At 48.7% G+C, this 26,383-nt stretch overlaps 1 protein-coding gene across 1 annotated transcript; it reads right to left on the bottom strand.

The window, feature by feature from the left end:
- Nucleotides 1-25,954, bottom strand: LOC8033585 (gamma-butyrobetaine dioxygenase). The gene is made up of 10 exons (XM_040218444.3): nucleotides 25,725-25,954; nucleotides 25,050-25,176; nucleotides 18,543-18,670; nucleotides 17,230-17,411; nucleotides 14,057-14,262; nucleotides 9,962-10,147; nucleotides 5,779-5,954; nucleotides 3,895-4,031; nucleotides 2,883-3,014; nucleotides 1-374 (listed from the first exon to the last, which is right to left on the bottom strand). Exons 2-10 carry the CDS (start codon nucleotides 25,165-25,167, stop codon nucleotides 296-298), a joined length of 1,344 nt encoding a protein of 447 aa, XP_040074378.1. The 5' UTR covers nucleotides 25,168-25,176; nucleotides 25,725-25,954; the 3' UTR covers nucleotides 1-295.
- Nucleotides 25,955-26,383: the final 429 nt, after the last annotated feature.

Genomic DNA, 26,383 nt, shown 5'->3' with positions numbered 1-26,383 from the left:
GAGCAGAAAGACTTGATCAATTTATTCGAAACACCCCATTGTGCACACGGCTACTCGCTGGGCACGTACAAAGTGGGGACAGTCAAGTATACACTGCCTCTGCCTTCTGGAGACGGGGGGATGTGTACCAGGTGGCAGGCAGGAATGAAAATGAAAGAAATAAGAGAAAGCTGGCAACTGAATAGCGCCAGGTACTGCGCGTCCTTTGCGCAGCGCTCTGGTGTCGAGGTAGAAGACTTCCATCTTTGGGGACTCTGGTCGTAATAAGTTAGCAGGGCGACTTTGGTAAGCTCCGTCACTTGGTCCTCTGGCTGTGCATGGCCCGGTAGCGCGTGAATACCTCGTCGATGTCGGCGTAGCAGCCCTGAAGGTGCCTGGTGAAAAAAAAGAAATTAAACTGAGAATTATTGTGGAATCATCAAACGCATCATAAAGGAAAGCATTATACACCATGCAAAGTGCTTCAGCTACGGAGTGTTCGCAGTCCTATTGAGCAAGTCAAGAAATGTTTGTTTTGTGCCAAATCGGCTAATTTACACAGATTAATTAGTTAAAACTTTTATTAATTAATCTGCGAGTTTTTTTAATTTTCCTTGATTTTTTTTTTAAAGAAGAAAACATACACACAGAAAAGCTGCTTTGATGGAAACGACAAGGTGGGATGGTTTTCAAAACGCTCTATAGAACTTTTGTTTTTGGAGAATCAGCGCACAAATTAATATCGAAAAAAATTACCTAATTATTATTTGTTTACTTAGCCACTTTGGCACATCCCAAAATTATCTCGGTTTGCTCAATAAAAGCGCGAACAATAATGCGTTGGTTCTTACGTCTTGCTCTAAGTTAGCTAAAAAAAGGAAAGACGTTTTACAAATCTCTTGATCGCAGCTCTTGAGGAGGAGTAGGGAAGGGTGCGGAAGGAAATTTATTTTACCAACTAAATTTAGCGGAGAAATGGCCTGCTAAATTTTGAGGAACCATATCCCTATTAATTTGGCGGGAAAATTTCCCCGCTGATTTTGGCGAAAACATTTCCTGCTACGTTTGGTGGATAAATTTAGCGAAAACATTTCCCCGCTAAATTTAGCGGAAAATTTTCCCTCTAAATTTAGCGGAAAAATTTCCCCGTTAAATTTAGCAAAAAAATTTCACCGCCAAAATTTACCGGGAAAAATTTCCACTAAATTTAGTAGGGAACTTTTCCGCTAAATTTAGCGGAGGAAATGTTTTCGCTAAATTCAGGCACCATGTGACGTCACGTATGACGTCATTATGGGAGACGTCCCATTATACATCGCGCGGTTACGCCGACTGTGACGGCGACGTCGCTCAAGCCGGAAACGGGCGCCTAAGAGCTGCGCTCTAAAAAAAACAACCTCGATTGCATGTCACAATTGATACTGGATCTCTGGGAGCACTCAATCTAGTGATAGCCACGCTCTTACTAGCAATGTGATAGCATTTCTCCCTGGAACGGGCATGTCGGTTCGACGTGCGTCTCACTGATAAGGGATAGGATAAAAATTCTTGTCCTGCTTTTTGCATAGTCGCTCACTGCATCACCGTGTTCAGGGGCTTATTACAGAGAATACGCCGTGTAACCGCGATTACGCTTGCACGTCAAAAGATCCCCAGGCGGTCGAAAATAATGCTCCAACCTCCGCTGAAGCGTGCCAGATGCCCCTCATTGGCTTAGCACGCACGCACCCCCCCCCCCCCCCCCCACACACACACACACAAAGTTGCATCACCTAGCTCGTAAAGAGGGCATACAGTACACGAACAAAATGCAAAATAAAAGTAAAACGAACCTAATGAGTAACATAGCTTTTTTTTTAATTAACTAACTATCTCTACTGTTGTTAGGAAGTAACCTTGTTTTCATTGTTACAAGGCTAGAAAAACAACGGCTTTCCAGAGGCCCTAATCTGGACACTTGGCGAGAAACTCGGCGAGAAATCTGACAGCCGTGATTGGCCAACGCCGCACTTGGCCTTGGTGCCGGCCAATCAGAGCCGCCGGATTTCTCGCCGACTTTTTCGCCAAGTGTCCGGATTAGGGCCCCAGGAATGTTAACACCGATGTCCTTTCGGTGCCCGTAAAGATATTCGGTGATTAAGTGTTCAAATTAACAATAAAGCAGCTGCCACCGGTGTGTGCGTGCACTTCCCATCTCCAGCATACATTTTGCTGCAAAAAATTTCTCCTCCGTAAGAACAGATAGGAATGACTTTATCACGTCTCGCGCGAGGCATCATTGAATCATACTGGTAGCCATTTTATACTTTCCAGGCAGCACACCAATGTTGGCCCAACGTTGGCACAACATTGGAGGTTGGAGCGCAACCCACTCTAACGCTGGGTCAATTGAAATGCCAATATCGAGAAATTGATAGTTCAGGTTTACTTCCATGCTATGTCAAGATTGACGTTCTACTTCGTATCCAATATGATACACCAAGATTTGTATGCCAATATTAGTAACCGAAGATGGACCGCGTTTTTCAGCATTGTTATCCAATCAGAAACAAATTTGATGGTGTGAAACGTACCCCGCAGGAGGTATCCGCTCAGCAGCAACACCACCGCAACGGCAGCTGACGTGAAGTATACACAATGCGTTGCGAAAGCTGCCATGGGGGCAGTTCTATAGTCTGTTTCAACTCAAGAAGGTAGGGTTAGGGAAAGGAAGGCTGGAGAGGACGAAGCAGGCGGAACGCTGGAGAAGAGAGGGAGAAACCTCCTTCCTTCTTTAGCGTTCCGTCTGCTTCCTCCTCCCAGCCTTCATTTCCCTCGCCCTACCTTCTTGAGTTGCAACGGAGTAAAGTCAGGCGCTGTTTCGCGTCTTCCCGCTGGCGAACACCGACCGGCTCCGTGCGTACCTCATCACTTTGGTGGAGTCGAAGCTGGTCCTGCCGTGCAGGACGCGGCGGTTGTTGAAGGCCACCAGGTCTCCCGGGACCATGTGGAAGGAGAGCTCCGAGCCCGGATCCCGCATCTTGTTGGCGAACTCCCTGCGGATCGTGACGCGCGCAACAGGTCACTCACGCAGACAGAACTCCCCAAAGAATGTACAGAATCGACACGCTTGGACATTTCTTCAAACGCAATTAAGGTCTTGATTGTGTTCTTGATGGGAAATCGACGTCACATGACCTGAGGTCACATGACGTGGTAACGTCACATGACATCATTTTCTCCGCTAAATATTATCGGCAAGTCATCGTGGTGCCACGTGACATCAGTGTGTTGCATGGCTACTCAGGGTCACGCGACATGAGTTCACGATTTTCCCGCTAAATTAAGCGGTGAAGTGTGGACGCCATAGCTTCAAGTCGCGGCGTCACGCGATGCCATGCTGAAATCACGTGTCATTTCTGACCTCATGCGGTGTGAGACCAACACGAGCAAGAACGGCCCATGGAGGCACACCACGTAAAGATGTCGCTTCAAAGGTCCACGGATATTCAATCTTCCGAAAAAGCGAGGTCAAGTCATTATTTCACCTATAGACCATAACAATGTTCGCCTTCTGCCTGCTGCCATCTTTATCTACTGGGCTGTGAAACGTGTTATGAGCATGCGCATTCGCTCTCTTCTGTGCAATATCCCATGCCGCGAGAGCGCTGCAAATGTATATAGTATGAAAATGTTAAGACGGACCAGTAAAAAAAACAGCGGATTAGATGAAAACGGAAATATCAAAACGGGAAAATCTGGTATCCGGATCCGTTGCTTAGAAAATGCGTTACGGCAACTTCATTTCACCGCTCCCATAAGTACAAGACCTACACTTTACTTTTATTATATTTGTTTTACGAAGAAAACAGCCACTCGAACTCGTGACGACCTCCGCTTTTGCAAACCGTCGTGACGGATGACCAACTCACTCACTTGAGCGCGTGGTAAAAAGGCGCCACCAGGTGAGCCGGGGCCTGGATGGGGGCCAGGGTGCGGTTGTTGTAGTGGATCTCTTCCACGCTGCCGTCCTTGCCGACGCAGATGATGGGGCTCATCTGGCTGTAGCGCATCTGCGAAGAAGAGCGAGAAGCGTGATCAGTTTCTTTTTCGTTTTTCTTTTCTCCTAATGCAGATTCCCGAAGACTGGTCGCACATTTGCATCGGTTGTGTGCAGCAACCAAAATGACTGAGATTCTCGTCTGCTCGCCGAAACTAATTATTGCATGGCCTGCCACGTTCTGTACGGCGAACAGTTGTCCCGGAGATTTTGTCGTCGCTGTCGTTTTGGTCACTCTGAACGCAACTGTCTGAACCAGGCTTTAGATAAGTTCTTCGCGGTTCACAGCAGCGTGGGTACAGTAGATAAACAATACCTCAAGCTACTAAGCAGCTTTCTCCTCTTGTCTATACATGTTTGCAAAGTTCGGACTCTGGGCGCCGCCGTCTTGCTGGTGGTATGGTGCCTGGAACGCGCCTCCGACTGGTGTGTTTAGCGTCCTATGGTGCCCATACATCAAAAGTGGTCCCCAAGGGGCAACAAATGACGTCACAGGAGCCGGAGTGTCATGCTGTAGACTGTCGCGATCCTAGCGGTTGGCTGTAGAAATGCTGGCGAGAAGCGCGAGCCAACGCGAGTGTCGCTGTCGTCGCGGCGTCCCAGGCGTCCCAACTTTCGGCTGCTGTAGCTTCCGTGGACTGTCACAGTGGAGAGCGACCTGCAGCAGAACAGGCGTCTGCCACATCCACCACAGCTGCTGAGACACCACCAGGGTCGCGACCGGCGACAGCATGACACTTCTATGACGTCATCAGGCGGAAATTGAGGGACCACTTTTTGGGCGCGGTAAACACACCAGTCGGAGACGCGTTCCAGGCACCATACTAATGGTGTGTGCAGATCGTCTGATAGTCAAGCCTTGCCAAAGCGTGCCCAGGATGGCCAGACTGGTACTCCAACAAGACTTCTTCCTCCTACGGTGGGCGTACTAGCTTTTAAACATAGTGTGATACCTTGCGCAAAAGAAGCTTTAAGAGCAGCTATTGGGAAAGTACTCACAAGATCATTGTTCAAAAACAAGCATGTCTGCCCATCGTACATTCACATAACAAAATGTTGTTGTTGTTGTTGTTGTTGTTTTTTTTTTTTTTTGTGAAGCATTTGCGCTTGCTTAGTTGGACAGCATCGTCCTGGTGTGATGTCAGGCGCATGAGCTGGTGTATAGTTGTCATTGCTTATGGCAATCCAGCTGAATGATGGAAATCACAATGGCCCCTCTGTTCGGTGACAGGTTAAGATTTTCGTGGATTCAAGCGTAAGATTTCTGGCTTTTATAACACTTCGTCGCAAGCGTAGCCAAAGCCCGGCCGAAGGCACCGAGCGCGAGCTGGAGGCAGAGCTTCCACTGAATCCTTAAGCGTGTTTCACATGCAGCGATTTTGGTCCTAGAGCGGCGCGATTTCTGCCGTCGCGGTGCTCGTGCCGCTCAACCGCTGCGGCTGGCCAGAGCGCCGCGACGGCACAAATCGCGCCGCTCTAAGGCCAAAACCGCTGCATGTGAAACACGCTTCAGTCTGTCACCGATTATATTCAACATCATGGCTATTATAAGCAAACATAATGATCCTATAGATGACATGTAAGTTACAACATAGAGTAACTGCGCGTTTCCAAAGATAATGGAGCCACCTCGAAAGGTACTCGCTCGTAGTTCAGTTCACAAGGGGCTGGTATAACACTTGCACGCGATGCTTTCAGTGCATGCGTGAGCGACCCTTTTCAAAAGGCGGTAAGACACGAGGGCGGGGTGGAGAACTTACATTGTGTGACGCGATGCTGAACTGGACAGGCGTGGACGCGAGGATGTGGAAGGCCGCGGGGTTATTTTCCCTCATCCAGTTGGCCACCATGAAGCCGTCCACAAAGAAGGACTTGCCCCCAAAGTCCTCCCCGTTTTGAATGTCCATGGCCTTGAGACAGTGTAACATCTGCAAGCCTGAAGATGAAAAAAAACACACAATCGTTGTGTGGTTAAACTTTTTTTTAGGTCGTTTATTATTATTATCTTTTGGTGTGTTAGCAGTATACGGGATGGTTCTAGACAAGCGCAGTGCAGAGGAGCTCTTGGGAAAACGGACACGTAGCGTGTGATTCTCGACTACCAAAGTGCGGAGATCTTCTCTGAAATATCGGACGTCCTGACTCGTGGTCCTCTTGGTCTCATATAAACACCAAGTTTGCTACAGTTACAGACAGGGCAAGAAGCACAGGGCGTCTCTTTCGAATGCCTTTAGCACGCTTGTTACCATCCGTCGTGCTTTGTCCGCACGTTCCTGCTCGAGGCTCCCGAGGCGCCGAAGCGCTATCGAAGGTGGGAAACTCGTGCTGGTTGGAGGCGTGACGACCGAAGAACCCGTCTGCTGTTCTCAACCTGTCAGTGACGACAGTTTCATATACATCACTCGACCAGGGGAAGTGGTGTGACCCTCCGACGGCTCTCGTGTTTATCCGTCAACAAGGTCCTTGGACTCTCTGGTGGTAACGCACAGAGGGGTTTAACCAAGTCCGCAGCTGTCACGTTTTTAACGTGAAACTTTCTTTAACTAGGTGCTCAGCATGTTGTAAAGCGTGGCCGTGAAGCTCGATGCCGATTGGTTAACGGGGGAGTTCACGTGACCAGAGGGGCAGACGAGAAGGAGTGAGGTAGGCGAGGAACAGCTCGACCACCTGTGCACACTGATGGAGAGGAGCTCGAGAGTGTGGAATGCTCCGGAAGATCGCCAGGTTTATCAGCCCCTGCATATGGGAAGCTCACAGTATCGCTAAACATTTGTGGTGCCAGAAAGTTTCAAGTTTCAGAGAGCTTAAATGTTTTAAACGCGGCTGGACTCGCCCTGCCGCGGACAGTTCCGTTTTAGTGTACGTCATCACTCGTAGAGAAGCTGCATCAGGCAGAACTCTCTTTAAGATGGCAACTTCCAATGTCCACACGTTATCTCACAAATCATGCGCAGAAATCGCGTAGTCAAAGGCTGGAAACGCCTCGAAATGCATTCCTTGCGACGAGCAACGAGCCGGCTCGCCTGAGAAGGGTGCTTTCCCTCCGAATGAATGGGACTGCAGTGAAGCGAGAGAGCCAGGAGCGTAACGCGCAGATTCGTCGCAGCTCAGGACGTGAGATGCGAATTTAAAACGATCTTATTTTAAGCAAATATATTTTTTTTTTACGTTGTCACGCAGAACCAGGTTAATAAGAACCCGTGTCCTGAACCTCGCAGGTACCGAGCGCAGTAAGGGAGGTATCGTGTTAGAACTAGGGGTTTCCCCGTTCCCCCGTGAGGCTCTCGTACCCCTAAAGCGAACTACACTTTAATTAAACTGCCCGCCGGGATTTGCACTAATCTCTGAGATAAACGTTCTCTACTCCTGGGAATCACTATCTGGGCATGATGGGACACTCTTGTAAGCGGTTTAAAATTCGCGACTCCCTCGCCGGGGTAACAAGAGGGATGGGGAACATGTTTTCTATTTTTCCCTCCCGATTTCGGTTAATTTGGCGGTCGTCCCCACCGCTTGGTAATATTTACAGGAATGAGAGACCGGTTTTTGAGCCTCTTTCGACGGCTTAGGACCTGCTCCGCAGCAGCGCATGTGGTCCTACGCCGTCTCAAGAGGCTTAAAAACCGGTCTTGTCTCGCTCGGTCGTACTCGGTTGCAAGAGTGTGAACGGGCCGTTAGGCTGGATGGCGGAATCTACCATCCGCTATAAAGTTAATGGGGAGTTTTTGAATAGGGCGCCCCAACGCTCTGGGGAGTCGCGCATTCACAGAAGGTCTACGATGCTTTGTGCGACGCCCCAAGCCGCTTAGGGCACCTCTTCTGAAACTCTCTAATATGAATCCGTCCATCTACAAAGAAGAGGGGGTTAAGCGCCGTTCACACACTCGCAACCGAGTAGGACGGAGAGAGACGACGTCTTAAGACCAGCTCCGCAGCATCGCATCCGGTCTTGTCTCTCTCGGTTTTACTCGGCTGCAAGCATGTGAACGGCGGTTAGGTGAGAATTGAAGGCTATAGCTAGAGTGCGAGTGCTCACGAAGAATACAGCCACCATATCCTCCATCCATGCATCCAAATCCAGTACTACCGATGGGTAGCTGAGGTTGCCAGCACCTCGTCTGATTTTGTAGGCGGACAAATCGGGCTTGTTATCGCGACGGGCGGTAAGAGCCTTCCTAGCCAGTCCAGAGCTCCGGCGTGTCCTTTAGACCAACTCGAAGGCCACGCTCCGTGCTGTAGCTTCCCCCCGGGCGCTCGTAGATGTGACCCCAATCATGACCTGTTCACAGATACACCATAGCGTTTTCTCGGTGCAGCCCTGGACATAGCACTAACCTCGATGATGCACGTTAACTTCGCACTATATTCGTGTTTCAGCGCGGATACGGTGCGGCACCAGTGTTAAGCTGAGATTTTCGTATATTGCTGTTAGAAGAAGTTGTGTATCCAATATTCCTTTTGCGTATTTTTAGAGCGCAGCTCTTAGGGGCCCGTTTCCGGCTTGAGCGGCGTCGGCGTCGCCGTCGGCGTCGGCGTAACCGCGCGGTGCATCATGGGAAATGTCCCATAATGCACCGCGCGAGCCCCCCACCGGGGTCACGTGACTTCGTGGGGGGGCACGTGACCCCCCCGAGGTCACGTGACCCCCCGAAGTCACGTGACTCCCCTGAGGTCACGTGACCCCCTCCTCGAGGTCACGTGACCCCCCGAGGTCACGTGACCCCCGCCGATGTCGCGTGACCCCCCGATGACGTCATCGACACTGATGACGTCACCGGCATCCACATCGTCATCATCACTGATGACGTCATCATCAGTGATGATGACGATGCGGATGCCGGTGACATCATCAGTGATGATGACGATGACGATGTGGATGCCGGTGACGCCATCAGTGATGATGACGATGACGATGTGGATGCCGGTGACGTCATCAGTGATGATGACGGCATCAATGATGATGACGTCATCAGTGACGATGACGATGTGGATGCCGGTGACGTCATCAGTGATGATGACGATGAGGATGTGGATGCCGGTGACGTCATCAGCGATGATGACGATGACGATGTGGATGCCGGTGACGTCATCAGTGATGATGACGATGTGGATGCCGGTGACGTCATCAGTGATGATGACGATGGCGATGCGGATGCCGGTGACGTTATCAGTGATGATGACGATGACAATGTGGATGCCGGTGACGTCATCAGTGATGATGACGATGACGATGTGGATGCCGGTGACGTTACCGACATCCGCATCGTCATCGTCATCATCACTGATGACGTCATCAGTGACGTCACTGATGTCGTCACCGGCATCCGCATCGTCATCGTCATCATCACTGATGACGTCAGCGACGTCACTGATGACGTCACCGACATTCGCATCGTCATTGTCATCATCACTGGTGAAGTCATCAGTGACGTCACTAATGACGTCATCGGTACCCGCATCGTCATCGTCACTGATGACATCATCAGTCACGTCAGTGATGACATCATCGGCATTGGGGGTCACGTGACCCCCTCCTGGTTAGTCTAACCCCCTCCCCCCCCAGCGCCCTTCCCTCCTCCTCCTCAAGAGCTGCGCTCTAATTCGGCGTTACAGGGAGTTGTAAGCGGCTTTCACTTTTTTTTTCATATAAAGATGCTTATTTTGTCAAAGTTGTGTGTACGGGATTTTCTGCTTGCTTTTCTTTTCATAATGCTTTTATAAGTTGAAACTATGCGATTTTTTAATTATTTGATAATTCAGCATACATATATTTTTTTCTTTTTTTTTTTTTTGTAGTTTGCTTCTGCATTCTACAATGAATGTCCGGTCGACAAATTTGAGACGGGCTTCAGACCAGGTCAAGCTGCCTCGGGCAGCTTTTTGTCTGGTGCTCCGTTGGCTTCGAGACCAGGAACAAAATGATTCCCCGAAGGCAGTTCTCACCCGGGGACTTCTCCCTGTAGTTCATGTCGGTGTGGTGCTCCAGGTACATTCCGGTGTAGGCCAGGTGCGACGGGTCGTTCTGCACGGGCTCGCAGATCACGTCGAAGGTGTCGCCCCAGATCGTGGACTTGACGTACGCCACCCGCTTCACGGCGTTCAGGATCTCGTCCTTCTCGCACGGGACGCCTACGAAAACAAGTGAGAGCGTTAGGATAGCAGAGAAAACCCGGCTGCCCAATGTGCGAAGCGTCTCGAATTTTTGTTTTGTTTGTTTTCGTCTAACATTGTAAAAATACAATCTGCATCGCCGAGCGCTCGGTCTCACCCCTAATGTAGGGTTATTGGCGGCGGGAGGTTTAGGTGGCTCCTTATGGTTACTGTCCGTGACGTCACTATCAGGATTATCGACTGCCAGGGCTAATTTTGATGGCGCGTGTTAAAAACGTGTAGTCATCGCGTCCTTAAATCAACACCATACATTGCCGACAGTCTGACATACCCCTTATCTCCAATAATAGAAAGTTTTAGTAATACGTATAGGGGCAAACACAAACCCCCTACGTTAGCGTTAACGTTGCGTCAACGGAACGTTACGGAGCGCGTCGAATACGCACTTTTAGTACAGCGGAAGAAGAACGCATACGTAAAGACTTGTAGCGCCATCTAGATGTGCTCCTGCAAACAGCTTCAAACAATCCAAGGCGGGTATTCGGTCAAGCCAATCCAAAGCCCCGATTCTCCTAGCTTTGTTACGGAAGTGCGTGTTTCCGTGTGCCTGTTGTGTACGTGTTTTGTCGTTTTTTTTTGTTTTTTTTTGTACCGACCGCACGGTAAACACTTTTTGGGGTTTGACGGCGTCGCCAACGTTCTTGGCTATCGACACCCATCTTTGTGGGTGCTCGAAAGGGTTCGTCGCGTTGAGTTCTTTGAGGAGGTTGATGTCATCTTCAATGGTAAAGCGAACCCGTACAATACGCGTAGTACTTCCGCTGGTTTGCCTCACCGCCGCCATTTTTCAAACTGTACTAGTCTGGCGCTCTCCCGTGCGCGACGAGAGCAACGAGATGGCACGCAGGGGACCGCTACGTACGCTCGCAAAACTCGATAGCGAGCGTACGTACGCAAGGCTCGCCGCAGTACGTACGTATGGCGCATGCGTAGTGTGGAGGACGCAACGTTAACGTTAACGTATGGGGTCTGCGTTTGCTCCTATACGTATTACTAAAACTCTCTAATAAAAGTTGGCTTCATCGTACGTAAGACGTAGTGAGCGTCAGGGACATAGCCTCCTCTATACTCAGAAAGCTTGACAGTTCGACGACAGAGCCATAGTGTGCCCGGTCGCAGATTTAGAGCGCGAAGATCTAGTAGCACAGAGCATTTCTAGGAGAACCTGGACGTCAGCGCACAGTTTTTGCAGCGGCGAGGACCCGAAACACACTTGTTCGCTCGGGAGAAGTGTGTTTCGGCGTCTGGCCACAGCGGGGCGCCAGTCACGTGGCTCTCCTTTCATCCGTTGTTTTCCGCTCCACCTTTTCCATTTCGGCGGCCGCTTCTCGTGGCGATCTGCCAGGTTTTGTCACTATACACCTTTTCCGCGTAGTCGTCGCCATCTTGCGTGTTGCAGCGACAGCCGCGCCGTCTGGCGTCTGGCGTACGGTTGTTGTGCGCCCATTTTGGTGCGGAGAGCAGCGTTGTTCCTAGCTCCCGCGTTGTCCCCATTGACCCCGTGCATCGTATCTTCATTGTTTTCCTTTTAGTGAGTTCTTAATTTGTTTGTTATTGAAAGTGTGAATTACTCTTGTGTTCTGGCGTGTTTATTCGCCCTCATGGCGCCCGTTGTTGCGCCAGCAGCACCGAGAGGTTCGTCGCCAGCGTCGCCGGTAATCGAAATCGGAGGCATGTTCACTTCTCCTGAGGACGTTTACCAGTGTTTACTCTTCGCGTGTTGTTGTTTGTGAAGAATGACTGCCTTCTGCGAATGACTAACGGAGGGTTTCTATGCGCGAGCGAGGGCGACCCTGGGCATAGAAGTATCATCCTGGGGTATTCACACGAGGGAGAAATCCCGGGGATTTCTCCCCGGCACGCACGAATCACGAGATAAAAACGCGAGGCTTTTGATCATCGCAAAGCCTGACGTTTTCGTCGTGGGATGCGCGTGCCGGGGAGAAATCCCCGGGATTTCTCCCTCGTGTGAATACCCCTTTAATCGTAGAAATACTCACAATGGGAGTTGGCGACGCGGGCCGAACGGTTTATTGTTATGGTGCACCGTCGAGGTACGATCGCTAGTACCGGGACATATCTACTTCGTATGACGCCCAGATGCTTCGGAACTATTCAGGAGATGGGGGTGAAAGGGGGGGGGGGGGGGGGGACGGGACGACGACGATTTTGCGCCCTCTTTTTGTATTGTTTCCATTAACGTACTTTAACGGGCGTCGCTACCGAGCAACACACAAAATTATAGTGCACATCCTCGTAGGAATGAACGGAATGAAAAGCAAAACATGAGTAGACAATAACAATCATTACACCCAGGGTCTTACATTTGCACCACAAGCTGCAAAATTCGTTCTGCATTTGTCTTATCGAGGCCTGTTACTGCACTTGTAGATGTCCGTTTCTATACTGCCTATTTGCTTTTTTTTTATGTGCTGATATTGCAGAGCTTCCCCGCTGATATCAGCGGGGAAGCGATGCAAAATGTATACGTTACAGCCGCATTCGCTTTGCGGCTTCTTGTGTTCGGTGCACAATTCGTCGCGCGCTATCTTCCGTTTTCGGAAATTGCTGCTGCAGCCAACGACTGCGCAGTGGCAGCCCGATGACCAAATATGCGCGGACATGATACATCGACGTATAACCCACGTTATTACAACTCACTTTGCTGTCAAGGGCTTCAAAACCCATTTAACGCGCACCACTTCAGCATCTTGCCAGCCGGCTAGGCCTGCTCCCGCATACCGGAAGTGTTAGAACCGGAAGAACTATTCCCGCTGTGCGCCGAGTCGCCGAGTCGAGGCTACGCACGTTACGCGCTGGGTCGAGGTTGGACGGAAAAGGTGTATATAGGAGGCTATGGTCTGGGCAATCGTGACGGGCCGTGACCGCGTAGTAGCAGCTACAAGGGCCAGCTCCGGGCACTCAGTGTCACTGCTACGCACGCGCTCTCCAGCGATGCAGGCATTGTTCAGGGAAGTACGCTGGTGCTTGCAGCCCTTTTTAGTTTCGGCTGCTCATCAGAAGGCGAACGGGTCGGCATTTTCTTTTTGCCTTCTTGTTAACTACCTGTACTTCCGCCAATTCGCCTACGTACTTACTGTCTTTTAAACTCATCTTTTGCAAAAAAAGAAACATCGATAATTAACACGTTTATCACTTTGCGACCAGTGGTAATTCTCCAAATGTTCAGCATTTCCAGATAGAAAATTTCTATAAGCTTAAAGATATATTTTTTAGCGGCTTAAAAATTACGATGATCAGCCAATCAAAAAGCGTGATCACCTCTACACGGTGTCGCCGCAAAAAAAAAAAAAAAAAAAAAAAAATATATATATATATATATATATATATATATATTACAGAAATAAATTACGCGGTGCCGACCGCTCGTTTTTGTAAAAGTGTGGGACTCACGGTCCGAACCACATGCCAATGTAACATAACCAACCATTACCTTATTCGAAAAGTTATAAGTGATCTGAAAATTTCGATAGAAAATGGGGCCCGTTCTCAGTAACTGACGCCATTCAGCTGCATGTAGTCGAGGATTCCGTCGGCCACCATTGTCCTATTAAAAATTAAAAAAGAAATCACTTCTAAATTTTTAATAAATGAGCTATTAGTTTTGAATCTTTGGCATCTCGTTCGTACCGCTAGCGCTACATTGGGAGAGGGGGGGACCTCCTATATTTTTTTTTTTCACAGACACAATGGCATGCTACAGCCTGAGGACGTTTTGAGGCTCTGCTTTTCCACACTTGCTTGCATACTTGAGAAATGACAGTAAATGGTTGGCGTGTCTCAAAAAGACCGAATGACTAATTTAAAGCGTGGTGCCGCAGAAAGATGGCGCGAAGAGTAACTCACCCCGAAGCACGACGACGCCGTACTTGTGCATGAGGTCCAGCCATCGGTAGAGTCCGTCGTCGGTGCTCATAAACTCCTTGTAGGACACCTCTGGCATGCCCTTCCAGATGGACACCCGGTCCCACAGCTCTTGAGGGGGCAACGCCGCCCGCGGATCATCCTTGTTGTCCGAGTCAAGCATGTAGCTTCGGCCATGCTTGTACAACCTGCGCGCGTTGCCAAAATCGCCAAAAAAAGTAACGCCAAAAGCAGTTCCACGAAACGGACGGGTTCAACGGTTTAACGAGATGTCGAATCTCTCTGGAAACGCCGTTGTGTGGGGCACGTGGGGAGAGAAAGAAGACAGCTGGGCACTTAATGCTTTACAGTAAAGGGCTTCACTCTGCTGTTGTTCGAGGCAATGCTATTTAGTGCCGGCTTCGTGCTTTAGAGGAAGCTACGAAAAATAGACGCTTGGAAAGTAAAGATTACCGAGCACAGGTTATCGGACTGGTGGCATAGGTCGAGGAAAGAATGAAGTTTCGTGGAGAAAGATGAAGGCCTGTGCTCAACAGTGATGTGAAATTCTTTTTCCATTCTCCATTGATTGCGAATTTAATTGGACATTAGTCAATTTGAATTAGAAGCTTTGGCTAGGTGGCGCAAGCCGCCGCCCAATTTAAAAGGTTCAGCCGCATCCACTTATCCATCCGATTTAAAAGGTTCCGATTACCAACTGTCCATCTATGTTTATTTTCATGAAAGGCTCTCTTGACGAACGTCCACCACTTTCGAAATAACTAGAGCCACCTTGCGGGAAACGGGGTTCGAGGATTTCCAGCATGAAACGATGCGCGCATTGGCAAGGAGAAGGTAGAAGCGTCTTAGAACGAGCTTAGGGGCAAAAGGTAAGTCACAATAGGCCCAAAAGGGACTTAGCCGGGAGCGCCATCTTGGTCTCTGGAGCTCACTGGAGGGAGACAGCAGTGTCTATAAGCTTCTTTGATTAGCGAAAGAGGTCCCGCGCTGGTTTGAGTACCTGTTCACGCACTTTCTTGCCGTAGGAACGAACCAATGAACGCGGTAAAATGAAACTTTACACAAAGGTGTATTGAAGTAGTTAAATTATTATATATTTTTTTAATGCAAATTTCTGAAAAAGAAAATTCAAGACAAAAAAAAAGAACTTGTTATTTTTAGTGAGCACGGCAGGAAATCAAGCGAAGCGTCGGGGTGACGTTGCCACAAACGCATGGCACCACATGGTACGAAACCTTGAAAGCTTCTTAGAGATAAAAAAATTTCGTAGATGGTTTACGCCGTCCCGAAACGCTTTCCGCAGCCCGTAACGATACCCGGAACTCTATCGTCAAGGGTATCAGCGCGCAGGCGCAGTAGCGGCTTCTTTGTTTGGGAGGGAGGGTTTAAAGGGCTACTCCGGAGATTTTTTTAGCAACTCCACCTAACTATATTTTCGAAATCGCCTTCTTTTACTCTTTCAGGTGTGTTATTTAGTATCGCGAAATTCAAAATAGTTATTGTCAAATCGGCAAATGAAAATAACGCCAAAACCAAGATGCGAATATACCCGTTCTTTTCATTGCAGTGACGTCACGGGATGGCAGGCTTGCGGTTTGAGCGGGCTGTCTAAAAATGAACTATGCCGAGCATTTGTTTGGTGCTGCTGCGCAGGAGCCGGAGCTACGTTCCAATTCATTCATTTGACATCATGAAACTGCTTGTAATTAGTTGGGAACAAAGTCTACAGCTCAAAAAGTGAGCCCCTGCCTTCCCATGACGTCACTTTTTCAATGTTGCCAGTACAGTGTTTTACTTTGAAAAACATGATAATGACCAAAAATGTAAATTTTTTAAACTTCGCGGAAAAAGTTATTTTTGCCAAATATTTTGGGTTACTATTTCAGCGATGTTTGTTGTTGTGTTTAGCAAGTTTTTCGCAAATGGGGGACAATGTAAAAAACGTCTACGAAAACTCCCAATTAACACCCTAAAACAGGTACAGCTGATCCGCGCGTATATGGTGCCATCTGGAAGTGGCAGCGATAAACAGACGATTTGTTTCTTTTTCCTCCCATTGCATATGAACCATGCAAGTTTTTCTTTTCCTGCATTTTGCTCCTAAAACCTACACTCGAAAAATTTGAGTGTATTAAATACACCGCTTAAAGAAGCCCTTGTGCAAAGTTTCATTGCATTGTGTTCATTAACTTATTTATGCGGCGTTTCATTTTTTTTAACGATCGATTAGCGGTGTGGAACTCCCTGTCTAAGTAGCACTTGTTTGTGTGGTCGTCCAAGTCGCTGCAAGCACGAAGCTACGTCGCGTACGCTTCGAATCGTCTTTGGACACCAGAAGAGCTGGCTATAGGCGAGTGACTTTGCTGTTCCACCTTCGTCGTTCAAATGTAGGTTCTGGCGTAACCTCCCAGCCTTAGGCGGGAACCCGGGGCATTATTTTAATTGTTTTTCCTCAAAGGCTTTCGTCAGAGCCAGGCCCGAAGCCAGGATTTTGATTCGGGAAGTGTGTGTGTGTGTGTGTGTGGGGGGGGGGGGGGGGGGGCCGCCCCTGACAAAGTGCTGTATGAGGGGGAGGGGGGAGAGGAGGCCCCAGCAAAATGGAAGATTTCGAGAAAGGGGGGGGGGGGGGGGGGCATACCCACCCCCCTGGATACGTGCCTGGTCGGAGCTGTGTCCTCGCAGACCCGACCGATAAAAAGTTTTCATCGTCTAATTTAGTGTTACATTAGAATTCACATTTTCTAGGTATTTTCTTACGAATTACACCCTGCATTTGGTGCCTTTTAGCCTCAGTTTCTCCTGTGCCATTAAACTCCAATTCTCTCTCCATCTATCGAGGCGGGTACCTCGTCGGTCCTCCTTCGTCCTCTAAAATGCCTTAACTGCCGTAACCTTAAAGGCCCAGGACCACACTCGAGATTCTGCAAGGCAGAAGATCTTCCTCACCATGGGGGAGGAGGAAACAGGCAACGGTGGACAGGGTAGAAGGGGGAGAGGAGGAAGCGAGGAAAAAGTGGAAAGCGCGAACTAGCCGTTGGTCTTTTCTCAATAACTGTTTCGATGTGGCGTTTTACAGGACCAAAACTTCGAGTTGAAAGTTCCACGAGGGTTTCGCAACACTGGAAGTCCGTCTATGACGGGGCCCATAGACTCACCAGAGCGGGTCGTAGCTGGAGTTGTGCGTCCCTTTGGAGTCACCCCAGGACACCTCTAGGGTTCCGTCGGCGCTCGCCTCCATGCTGACAGGACGCACGTTGAAATCGAGCGCCGCTGTGTCCACCAGCTTCTGCTTGCTCTGCGGATGAATGCACTGGGGACACGTGCAGTTGTCCCGAAGCTGCGAGAAGAGCGGCGCAAGGTTGACTTTCCGTGACCCTGTCACCTTGACGTCCGAAACGAGGCGACACACTTCGCGCTGTTAGTTCCAGCAATGTTTAACAAAAACAGGCATTGCAAGCATCTGCGTGCGAAGGCAGCGACTTAAAGGGAAGCTGTACTTTTCAATAAATCTGTCTTGGACAAAAGTAAACGTAAGCTGCGTTTATTAAAAAAAAAAAATACGTGCAGCGATTTTTTGGGGGGCACGCGGTGATCCTCTCTCTTGCCTGCTAGCTGTCCTGAGCGTCGTGACGTCACTGACCTCATCTCTGAACCAGCTTAGTGGCGAGCAAGGGTCATCGATCCCGTTGATGACGTCACTTTTGCTAGTGTTTCTCTCCGCTCTCGCGCTTTCCTACCGTTAGCGGGGCGCAACGGGCAGGTATACTTCGCGCCACGACGGCAGGGCATTTTGGGAACTCTCGGTACAGATCACGTGCTCCCTCGTTGCCAGTAGCAGCCATCCGTCGGAACGTCGTGGGCGGCGTAGCGTATCTTTGCTGCCTGTGCTACCCGGGTCGACTCTTGTCTGCGTTGTGCCGTTGGACGAGCTTGACAGACCTTCACGTCTTGCAGTGTCACTGATTAATCCACTTAATTTGCACCGCATCCGTGGCAGGGTTCGACTAGGTTCGACAAAGCGTTGGTGTAGCAGACGACGGAGCTAGGGTGCCTTCATGTCCCGCAAAGCGAGCATGAAGGCACTCTAGACGGAGCCAGTACGAAGGAGAGGCTTGAGAAAAGGGCAGCCTCGCAAGCTCGCGATACCCTCTCCCCCATTTCCGTGCGCTCGTCCGGCTCTGGTGCTCGAGTGTTGTTGCCTCCTACTATAATAATATTGAAATACAACTTAAGACATAATTTCTAAGGTGTCACATTACAACTTTTACTGTATGTTGGAATCCAAGGACCTCTTCAGCTTCCCTTTAAGCCTAACGTAGGGACATGATAGTCTTAATGTTTATTGTCTTCTGCGTTGCAGTCGCATTGCAGTCTTGTCTACGCTACAAATAAATCTCACGTCTGTGGACAAAAAAAAAAAAAAAAAAAAGAAGGAGCAGGTTCCGGAAGCTGTGTTAGAGGTTCTCACCCAAATGTAGTTGAGCTCGCAGGCTTGGTCGTCGCTGAAGATGACCTTGACTGTATGGCTGCTTGTGGGCATGGCCTGGCTGACGCTCAGCGACGCTTCCTGCTTCCGGGCTTGAGCCACAGCCGTGCCTGCGCCAAAGGGAACCGTCGCTTGAGACAGAAGCCCCTTCTCAAATACTTCTCTCAGAGAGATACTTTCTCAATTAAATAAAAGTTCAGGTATCTCGCAATTAACACGATTTACAATCATTTCTGTTGTGCACTCGCCACAGTCTGCGTCGCGAACGGCGATTACAGAAATACGTGCACAATCCGCTAGTATTGAGAGCCTGAGATCGAGGCGCACAAGTGATGAATGCGGAGAAATCAGAACGGACCGTTTTCAAAACGTGTCGCTTTGCCGATAGTCCTCTTGAGTGAAAATGGCACCAAGGACCTAATATACGCTAGGCAACCTGCATAGTTTGTTGCGGTCATTGCTGCAACAATGTCAACTTTTTCCTATTTACTAGTACTGCTCACCTCGTAGAGGGTGTAACAGGAGTGGTACAAACACACACATACAAAAACAAAAATATGTGAAAAAAATTTTGGCAGCGTTTTGCTGCACTGCAACGCGTACAATATTTTAAGTGAAGGCAAGGGAATATGTCATTCGCACCGGCGGAAAAACAATAGCCCAACAAAACCCCGACTACCTAACGCATAGATATCATAGAAAAACAAAATCAATCGCAACACTGATAAAAACAATATAAATGAGTGTACAGCAAAACTTGAGCGTGTTTTCTATCCGATCTAATATATATATTGTGTTCAATCTGAAATAAGAACAAAGACAGAGAGGCACTGGCGACAACGTCAACCGGCAGGAAATTCCATTCTCGAATAGTTCGCGGAAAGAATGACTGGTGAAATGCATTATTCGCTGCAACAGTCTCCCACCGACAAATGATGTAATCTTCTTGTTACCCGTGGCCGAAAAAAAGAAATAGTACATATACATTTTTTTTTTTAGGTTTTAGGTATAATAATTTTAGTCATTCGTTCCGACGTCTAGTGTCAAGGCACTCAAGGTTGGCGCCCTGCGAAAGTTGGCTGGGAGACACAAACCTATTGTGAGAGTTATAAATAAACCCAACCGCCTTTCTTTATATTTTCTCAAATTTATTTGTATTTTTTTTAGTGTGAAGATTCCAAACTACTACTGCCTATTCTAGAATGGGTCTTATTGATGGCTGGATAGAAGCGCCCAAGGGCAGGGACAAAGTTAAGATACGAAGGCAACTTTGTTGATGGCCTGGAGCGCTCCAGGGGCCGTCCTAGGAAGCCAACTTTCTCAAACACGCGCATGTGATGTATACTTAATGTGAGTGTTCCACCGCAGATCAGATGAGATGATGACTCCGAAGAAAATAGTAATGCCATTGAGCTTCGGAAAAAGCCGATTCCCTCAAAGGTTCCTTTTGGGACAGGAGCTAGGACCTCGTCCCACCAGAACGACATAGTTAGCAGAAACGCCATATACATAGCAGACACATCAAATAACAATATCTTCTACGCTTGAGAGTTGCCAACTGGCCACAAAAGCAGGTGTACAAGAAAAAAAAATGCTCGGAGCACACATACATAAAATAAAAATGTATTTTTGAGAGACAGAAATGCCTGTATCGCAAGTGGGACTGAAGCATTAGTCTCGTTCACACATTTGCGTCAGTTACGTACACAGCAACAGAAAGATGGCAACGACCAAGACACTGGGAAAACTACTCCACATGATTGCTCATGAAGGTGCAGCGCTCGCCACTTCAACTACACCAAACATTTGTCCCATTGACTTTGTCGTTTCGGTCGCTCTGAACGCAACCGACTGCACCAGGCTTTAAAGCTAAGTGCTATGTGAAGTGAACATTACACGATATGAAGCGCCTTTGAGACAGCGGCGATGCCTGCGAACGGAGGGATCCTCTTGGCCGGACTAGGACGGACCTGGGTCTTGCGGCGAGCCTGGTCAGTGTGACCAAGCGAAGCATGATCACCGGGTCCCTCGGCCACCGCCCACAAGCAGACTTCCTCTTCTACTACCACACAGTGGCAAAGTCATCACCATTGTTATTTTACACACGAGCGGATTTGCTGCCGGAGGCACTTGGCTTTGGTATGGTGGGCTACCACGGCTTTGGGATGGTAACGGAAGCTAGTGGAGGCCCAGTCGACGCTGCCCGAAAGGATCACAGAGTGCATGAAGAGGAGGCTGGTGGCTGGATGACTGCTGGCCCCAAAACAAGAAGTAGTTAGACCGAGTTAGACAGTGGAGAAGCAGTTCCTTTGGAAGGAGCAGAGCGGAGTCTGCAGAACACCCGTTACAAAGGAAATGACCAACACAATCCAATACAAAGTGGTTCGGGGTCGGAGCATCAGTCGGTGGGACCGCAGCAAAGCTCGGCAGCACATGAGTTGATAGCGCACGCGGTCTAGTAGCGTTCGGCGTCAAGGAACACTTCAAAACCCACTGAGAAGATTGATCAGGGTATACCCTAGGCACAAGGTAAGTTGAGAAGGGTCTTTGCTTGGGCGATTACGGCGGGACTCGTCTGGTAGCTGCCATGCGGCTCTCTTATAGAGGATACCAGCACCAGAAGAGTGCGTCGGTAGATAACGTGTTTGTTGACTGGCTGCGCGCCAGCACGCTGTGTTCGAAGTCCGAAGTATCGCGGGGTCTTTAGTTGGCAGGATCGCCTTTACGATTGCTCCGCTGTCGCAATTACGTAACTTAAATACACTACTCAAAGTTGCTCTACCTTAAACACGTAGGGGAGTAACTTGGTACTTACAAACACTTTCCAAGATTACACCCGCATTTCTTTTTTGAGAGGAAATGTTAACTTGTTATGGCTATGCGCTCTACTTCTATACGCGCATTTCGCCTCGAATAGAATGGGCGCAACTTTAATCTCGTGGCGTGAAACACTATAGTAGAGGTCAGCGGTGTGGAATCCAGGTTGCAAAAGCACGGTAGAAACTCACCGCTAACAGCCACGTTCTCAAACCAAAACGCGTATGTTGGTTGCTTTACAAAGCGAGCGAATTACGCGCCGTACGCAAAACGCTGAAAGTGGTAAAAGCCTTTAGCTACAGTGAACTAGAAACTAGAACTAGAGTGAGCTTTCTACTTCCCTCTACTTTAGCTCTTTACTGGAGTGAAAATCCCCCACTTTTCCTGTTAAAACTGGAGGAGCGCGAGCAATGATATATGTCAGCATCCACCGACAAGCGCCTAATCAAGAGCCAATCATATGTAGCGAGGAAAGCCGTTATAATTATTCACATCTCGAAGAACTCCTGCCGCCGCCTCTATATGAAAGACGGTTCTGTCAGTTTTTGACGCGTGTGTTTTGGCGGGAACAAAGTCAATCTTGCTTTACGAATGCTTTGCTAACAAAAGGAACTTGGACCCTACTTTAAAATACTCTTAGGACACTGGCATTTGGAAAGACTACGTTCAGTAAAGTTTGACGCTAACGAGCACTTAGATCGGGGCTTCGATGTTGTTGTGCCATACATTTTTATACCATTGTAACTATAGTCAGTTACAGGTTAAGAAATGACTTCGAGGGAAAGGAGGGCTCGGGAGGAGGAAGCAAACGGAATGCAGGAGAGGAGGAAACCCCCTCCTCTCTCCAGCGTTCCATTCGCTTCCTCCTCCCCAGACGTCCTTCTCTTGAAAACTTTTCTTAACCTGTAACTGATTATATATATTTTGTACACGGCTAGCACAAAATGCAGTTCTGGCATGTATTGGTTATGTGGGAACAAGAAGTATGCAAGGCAATCAATGAAAAATCCCAAGTCCGTAAATATTGAGGGCGTTAGTGGCACCCATACTTATCTTGGGGTCAAGCAGACCACTCTACTGAGCTACGTCAAAACAACATAAAAAAAAAGAAATAATATATATAAATTTTTTAGGCTCGAGAGCTCTTTTTTTTTTGCCTTTTTTAACAAAAGAAATAAAAATAAATAAAGCGATTTTTCGCATCGAATTTTATTTGATGCCGGATGTTCCTTGGCACTCCAAATCGTTTCCTAAAACACCACGCTTATTTATCTGAGACATTTAATTGTCTGTATAAGTTGAATAAGGACAGATTTTGTTCTATGAGTTTACGTGGTGCACGAAGGCACCCGATATCAAGAGCTCCGTGTCGAATCCCCCGCGGGAAACGCCCCGTCATTTTTGCCCCGTTTTCAGAAGCCCGTGACAGAAATCCCCCGTGTCAGGTGGCCGGCTCCACAACGTGACTGCAGAGCCTTCTGCTTCTAAGAGACAGTAAGTGTGCACATGAGCCTGCGTAACGTAATCATGCCATACCCGAAACCCAAGTAAGGAACAACTGGGTAAACCTTTCCGTTCCTCAGACCTGCGCTAAACAGATCCACGTTTCAGCTTTTATCAATAAGCATTGAACGAAAGCTTTCGTCGGCTCTAATTCAATCCCCAACCCTGCCTGTTTCGATCTGGATGAGCGTCGTACCGGCGTGCATCACTACGTTAAAGACCCCAGGCTAGCGGTTGTACTGCACTCGCTAAATTTCTCATCTACAGATGGTAGACTCGTCGCCCGTTGAGGCAGACCAAGTCCTTGGCTGCATAGACATACACACAACCCATTTTCATTTCGTCGACTCTGAAACACGCGCGAATTAACAGCCCTGCCGAAGTGGGTTCCGTAAAACTGGTAACCCGGAGCTCATGGCGCCATACCTATCGCAGCACCAGACACCAGTTCCATTCTTCTTACGTCGTTCTAAAAAAAATATTTTTATCTATCTAGGCAGATAAAGTCCATAATTTTGCGGAATGCATCGCCATGGTGATGCGGTTTAGGCGATTGGCCACTGGCATGTCATTCAAAGTTTGTCGGCGCTTCATGTTACTATTGTTCCACCTTTTACTTAAAAGACTCTTAAATATTAACTAGGCTAAGACATGCAATAATACTGGTGGACGCGTGAAGAGGTTGAGACGGGGACAGTGAGGACGGGGTTTTTGGCATGCGCGGAATGCGGGACGGGGCAATTGAACGTGGGGTTTTTGAAACGTGGCGCCGCGGGGCTTTTGCGACAGGGATTCTGCACGCGGGGCAATCGTGCTACACCCAGACGCTTTACACACGCTCCAGATTACGGCCGCCATTTCTGTCCTTCTCTTGTCTCACGAAGATACCGAGCCACTTTCACAGGCCTTGACGAGCTTCCACAAAGGCCAATACGGAGAAGGACACCGTAGAGTCTCGAATGGCCGGCACCTGGCCTTGACAGTGATTAGGTGAGCGGGTAAGAGGAACCATAAACTGAAGGTATAGGTTATGGCGGCTCCCATGCACAGTTTCTGCAAAGCATCTGTATAAACTAATGCGTGATAACGAGTACATGTATTGATTATCTGCTTTAGTTCAGGTCGGTTTTAGATTTCCTGGAATGTATATCATTATAATAATTTGGCTTTCAACTGAAATTGTGGATGGTTTTGGATATTGACAAATGCTGTTATAAAACCAAAGGAAATTATTTTTTATAGAAAAAATAAACACTCGTCACGTCGTATAAAAATTAAGTGTGTGATGACTTTTCCGGCATGACAAGAATTCCTCATACATGATGCCTTGTGACATATTGACCTAGCGAACGAGTTCTAGACCCCGCCATTATATATGTTCTTGATGTGAGGATTGGAGTCGAACTATGGTTGACATAGGAACCACTAGAGCAAGGAAAAAAAAAAGCGGCAGACAAACACGAAACTCCAAGCACAGCCGAAATTTTAATTAGACGAGGCGTTCCTCAATATGCCCACGACCTAGCAGAAGCGCATACCTGAAGTTAAGAACACAACAAAAGAATCTAGGAACAAACTATACTTCGTTTCACCTTATGTTGTACCGCAGCGAAGGCTAGAAGCGCGAGCTCCGAGCGTTGGCAGCTGCTCTTAAGTCACGAGGGCTTGTGCCGCCGAGATGTGCCCCAGAGCAATGAGCTCGCGCTTGTAGCCTTTCCTACGGTACATCATAAGGTGAAACAGAGTATAGAAACTACCAAAAAAAGGAACAAGGAGCACCAGGTATGGTTAGGGGGGATCGGTGGCCGAGTGCGGGCTGCAGCGCACGCCCAGCTCGACGCGCGTGGAGCGAAAGCTCGCGCTGCGGAACCCAGGGATCCTGGGTTCGAGCCCCACCCCAGCCCGTTTCGATCTGGATGAGCATCGTACCGGCGTGCGGTCGTGTATCACTACTGCGTGAGCACGTTAAAGACCCCAGGTTAGCAGTCGTACTGCACTGGCAAAATTGCTCATCTACAGTGTAAACCAGTGTCGCCCCTACTGGCAGACCAACCTTACGCTGTATAAATCACTAAAACGTCCAATTTGACTTTGACCAGGTATGGTCGTTCACACAGGTGAAACTCTGACCGTCGCGCACTCGATAAAAGAGCACGGTTTCGGACTCACGTTTCTGCTGAAAGTGTCGAGTCAGCTGGAGGTTGGTCGTCCCCGCTTGTCGTACCCTCGGGGCCGACGAGCCGACGGCCCAGCGTGCCAGCGACATCAGGGACCTCGCTGACGCCATCTTGGATCGCTGGAAAAAGCAGACAACGCTCCGACGTAAGTTCCACTGAAACACGGGCTTCATTGCTTGTCTGGGGTGCAGCGCCTGGTTCTGCAAGTCAAACAAACACTGACCTAGAACGAATTTCTGAGCATCCGCCACTGAATATTATAATCTAAAGTAACTGTAGTCAGTGACAGGTTAAGAGTTCAGTAAAGGCTCCAACTCTGCCTAGCACGCGTTTGTTGCATTCCGCGGTGCTTTGACCGTATCAAGTGTATGTGCCAAAGTGTTGCCTAAGGCAGGCAGCTCGTGCTGGCTTGAAAGCCGACAAGAATGCAGAATAACAAAACGCATAACGGGAACCGCAAACATAATAAGCCGACGGCAAGTTAAGCCTGTAGAAGACAAACAGGGCGAGTTTTTGTCTGCAAGTTCTATCCTGGAGCCGCTGAAGTCGAATTTACGCAGACTGGATTATGCTTTCGAACTAATGTATCGCCGATAGCCTCCGCACGCGTCCGAAAATTCGCTTATGCCTAGAGTCAAATTAGGGTACTCGTACACGCGGAACAAACCTTTCTCCTGGCAGGCAGCACTGTTTCTTTCTTCAAGCGTCGATCACGCACCTGCTAAGGCGAATGTGGACCGTGGTCCCACGAACGCGTCCTATAAAGTCCCTTATCATCAACCCGATCTATACTCCATTCATAAAGCTGTAGCTTAGTGCGGTGGAAGCTACGCACTCGCCGGACCAATCACCCGCCTCCGTTTCGTCAGCGGACTGCTCTCTTTGCGTGCGTATGGGCGGGAGCGTGGTCACGTGGTCAAAGATGGGTTTATCACTGGTCCAACGAGCTCGTAACTTCCAACGTACTGTCAGGCGCGACCTCTCCACGATAAAAGACAATGGGGATGGAAAATTGTTGGCGGCCTCGAGTTGGCTGGAGGGGAGAATAGAGGTTCGATGCGTGTATCCAGGACATAGTACATTTCAAACACTGAACGTTCGACCTTGAAACTGTCACTTTACACAGAATCGAGAAAGACAAGTGCGTACCACAAGATAATTTCGAGTTTCGTTTTTTTTTTTTTTTTCGTATATTTTTGAATAGGGCTTTTTGGGCCGCTGCCAGTCACCTTCATTTGCTACCCCACTATCACCTGCGGTTTTGCGGTCTTGCGTATTGGGCGATCCCAGAGTATGGTAGCAATCGGCGATACTTTCTGCCAGTGA

Source organism: Ixodes scapularis, unplaced genomic scaffold (assembly GCF_016920785.2).
Source record: "Ixodes scapularis isolate PalLabHiFi unplaced genomic scaffold, ASM1692078v2 PGA_scaffold7__128_contigs__length_106722199, whole genome shotgun sequence".
Classification (NCBI taxonomy): Eukaryota; Metazoa; Arthropoda; class Arachnida; order Ixodida; family Ixodidae; genus Ixodes; species Ixodes scapularis.
This window is presented reverse-complemented; position numbering and strand designations above follow the sequence as displayed.